This window comes from Tachysurus fulvidraco, chromosome 25, assembly GCF_022655615.1.
Source record: "Tachysurus fulvidraco isolate hzauxx_2018 chromosome 25, HZAU_PFXX_2.0, whole genome shotgun sequence".
In the NCBI taxonomy this organism is placed as follows: Eukaryota; Metazoa; Chordata; class Actinopteri; order Siluriformes; family Bagridae; genus Tachysurus; species Tachysurus fulvidraco.
This window is the reverse complement of record NC_062542.1, coordinates 143669-147500: the sequence shown is the minus strand read 5'-3', so window position 1 is coordinate 147500 and position 3832 is coordinate 143669. Positions and strand designations below refer to the sequence as shown.

General features: G+C 40.9%; 1 protein-coding gene across 1 annotated transcript in view; it reads right to left on the bottom strand.

Annotated features, from left to right (window-relative positions):
* Positions 1-2139, bottom strand: part of LOC113653405 (transmembrane protease serine 11D-like) — a 5252-nt gene extending 3113 nt beyond the window's left edge. Inside the window, exons 1-3 of the mRNA XM_027163040.2 lie at positions 1987-2139; positions 528-1136; positions 308-412 (exon numbers count right to left, since the gene is read on the bottom strand). Of these exons, the coding sequence (XP_027018841.2) occupies positions 308-412; positions 528-1050 (628 nt within the window). The 5' untranslated portion in view covers positions 1051-1136; positions 1987-2139. The remainder of the gene's footprint in view (positions 1-307; positions 413-527; positions 1137-1986) is intronic.
* Between the last annotated feature and the right edge of the window lie 1693 nt (positions 2140-3832).

Here is a 3832-nt window from a genome sequence, read left to right as displayed (position 1 = left end):
TATTATATTGTTTTGGCACTTTGTCTGTTTTTGTATGAATGTGTATATCTAAACATTATAAGGTGATATGTGGCTGTATATGCTGATGTGAGATATCAGTACCAAATCATTTCTCCTCTCTAGTGCACTTCTACAGTTGCAATTAACCACAAATACCAAGGCAATGTATATTTTTGCTCATGTGTAAATATATAAACTCTATAACATCAATATGTTCTCATTTTAATGCTAATACACCAGACACTGTACTGAATTTAGGATTTTTGGAATAGAGAATGTGATTATAATTCTTAAATAATGTGTTTACCTGTAACAATGATGATGATGATGATGACGATGAAGAATGGTATCAGAGTTGTAAATAATGCCAAGCGAGACGGACACACAGGCCACAGTCTGAACACACACGCAGCTGGACAGAAAAACACTTGTGGATATACTTTTATTTATTTATTCATTCAGTTATTGCTGTCTGTTTGTTTGTTTGTGAACCCAGGAGAAGGTGTTCAGGGAAAGTGCTGTAGTACCTGACTCTTCATCAGCAGCTCCTTTACACAGATCCGCACCACCCACTGGGTCAAGGTCAAAGGTCATCTGCTGAGGATTGAGGGGTTCTCCAGACGAGTGAAGCTGAAGCATAGACTGTGTGTCTAGAGCCGTCTGAGATGTGGAGGATGGAGAAATGAGGATAGGAGTGGGGTTGAACATGAGGGTGGGGATTTCTGGAGGAATCGGAAAGGGAAGTGGCATTGTGGAAGAGGAATTCAGGGAGGTGGGGTTTATTGACAGAGTTGTGGGTAGTGTTAGAGCCCATGGAGATGTGTGAGGAGGTTGGGATGTGTGTGAAGGTGGGTGTGTGTGTGAAGGTGGGGGTGTCTGTGGAGGTGGGAATGAGTGTGAAGGTGGGTGTGTGTTTGGAGGTGGGGATGAGTGTGGAGGTAGGGATGAGTGTGGAGGTGTGTGTGTTTGTGAAGGTGGGGATGAGTGTGGAGGTGGGGGTGTGTGTGAGGGTGGGTGTGTGTGTGGAGGTGGGGATGAGTGTGGTGCCATTTAGGAGGCAATTGAAAGAGAAGGGGTAAATATGGGCCGGGTCACATCTGATGGAGGCGGAGCCACAGTCAAGGGTGTAATTTCATCTGTTGGTGAAAGCGAGGCTATAAGTTCAGATACAACTGTATCTGCATCAGTACATTTAAATGTCATTATTTATCTATTTAGTCTGTTTATCTGATTTAATTTATCTAAAGTGTTTATCTAATTATACACTTACATTTCATTTAATTTCAGTCAAAAGCAAACACAAACACAGTAATTAACTGTTGAATTTGTAATTAGATTAATACATTTGTATTGGTGTTAATTCTGTCCCTATTGACCCAGCATACACACTACATTATTCCTTATACGGTATTTGTTTCCTGTTGTGTAACTCAGTAACATCGGGCACAATTGTGCTTTTAAAATGGTTTAAATCCTAAATGTGGATGATTTTACACTTCAAACTACATTGGTGATTATTCGTAATTCTTATAGTTTTTAATCACTAAAATCAAAGTGTGTGTGTGTGTGTGTGTGTGTGTGTGTGAGAGAGAAACAGAGTTAAGTCAAATACAATATAAAACTGAACTCACAAAGTAATAAATAAAAACACTTAGAAACAAATGCCAAATACTACACAAAAATTGTGTGTGTGTGTGTGTGTGTGTGTGTAAATGCAGCACACACTGTGGGATAAATGACTGCTTACAGAGACAACAGTAAATTATTCATTTGTATTTCGGTAAGCTCAGGGTCACAGAACACACTTTAAAGTAAATGTGTAAATACTGAATTATTTATGTACAGATGTAAAGAGTCTCAGATCTAAATTTAAAACAGAAAGAAAGAAGTTGTGAAGATTTCCTGAGATTAACCGGAAACATGCAGACTAAATGCTCTGAAATTCAATCTGACAATAAATTTGAATTGAATACTGGGTGAGTTTACCTGCAGCATCACGAAGAACTCTGCATCACTGTGTGTGTGTGTGTGTGTGTGTGTGTGTTCTTCTCAGAAGATTCCTAGTTGAATCTGCGAGTGTTTATAAAATCCTCTGAAATGCACCTTGAAGACAAACAAAATGTCAGACAGCTGTCTCACTCCCAGCGTTATCACACTTTACTCGCTCTCTAACCCAGAATGCACTGCTTTAAGTCTTCCTTCCATCCCCCCATTACCTCATCCTATCTTTCTCCATGTCCTGTGTGTATGTGTGTGTAACAGAGAGCTTCACAGACTAAAATATGTATGAGTGCAGGTCAGTGTGTGGATCATGTACATGCTCCATGCTTATGGAACGTCCAGTCTCAGTGTCTCAGTGTTGATGAACACAGAGTGTTTGGTGAACTGGGATGTCTGGATGTTGTCTCCTCACCACCCTCACATGTTCACTCAGGGTTACAGACTGTGGAGTGTTTGGACTCTTTCAGGAAGCCCTCATGTCTGTGTCACCTTCTGACTCTCACTGTTAGTTATGATGTCATCACTAGTTTTGATGGAGTCCCTGTCTGCACTTTACACATAATGTACGTTGTATTTAACTATTACATGATGACAGCTAACCTTCTGTAATCGCTCACTGTTGCTGCTGATGGCTAACGTGAACTTTGCCATCAGATGGCTGTAGATCTTGTGACCTGTTTTATAGACTAAATTCTAATGAAGTAACATTTTTTGCACTGATTTTACTTTAAACACACAGTATTGCTCGGTCACATTGTGTTTACTCCAGAACAATCAGTAGCACTTAATGGCCACATAAGCATTTTATTACACAGGCATAAGCAGTGAATAATGATGTAATACACTAAGTGTACTTCAGCAAGGGAGCAAAAGACATACAGAAACTTTACATACAGGTTGTTTAAATGTCCCCAAACCTTCACACTTCTAGCCCCATAAGTGTTTGATCTCATCGTGTTTACACTGAGCTGATTTTACACCATCACTATAGATGTGTGTTATTCTCTACTTAGGAGTTTCACAATGGTAAAAATCTCCATATGTCTTTCTATCCTGCTCTTGGTGTTGCTTAGCCAGGTGACAGTGCGGGACACACACACACACGCACGCACGCGCACACAAACAGACAGACACACACACACACATACAGACACACACACACACACACATACAGACACAGGAACACACACACAGACACACAGGCACATAGACACACCCATATACAGACAAAGGAACACACACAGACATAGAGGCACACACAGGCATAGACACACACACACCCACATACAGACACAGGAACACACACACAGAGACACACACACACACACAGTCATTTCATTTAAAGTGAACCACACAAGACCCTTAATAATCAAAAGGAACTTTATTAAAAGGGGAACACGAGACTTACACCGTAAAAGTCTTATTAGAAATAAACAGAATCAGTAACACATTAAACAAACAAACTGGATTTAAATGTAAACACACTCAAGTCTAATAATTCATAAAAAATAAACAAACGAATGTTTGGGTTTCAGCAGAAGGACACACAAAAAAATGCACACGCGCACATACACACACGTGCACACACTTATGCACACACACACACACACGCGCACACACCTATGCACACACGCACACATACACACACACTTATGCACACACAAGCGCACACGTGCACATACACACACGCGCACATACACACACGCGCACACTTATACACACACGTGCACATACACACGTGTACATACACACGCGCGCACATACACACGCGCGCACATACACACGCGCGCACATACACACGCGCGCACACTTATGCACATACACGCACACA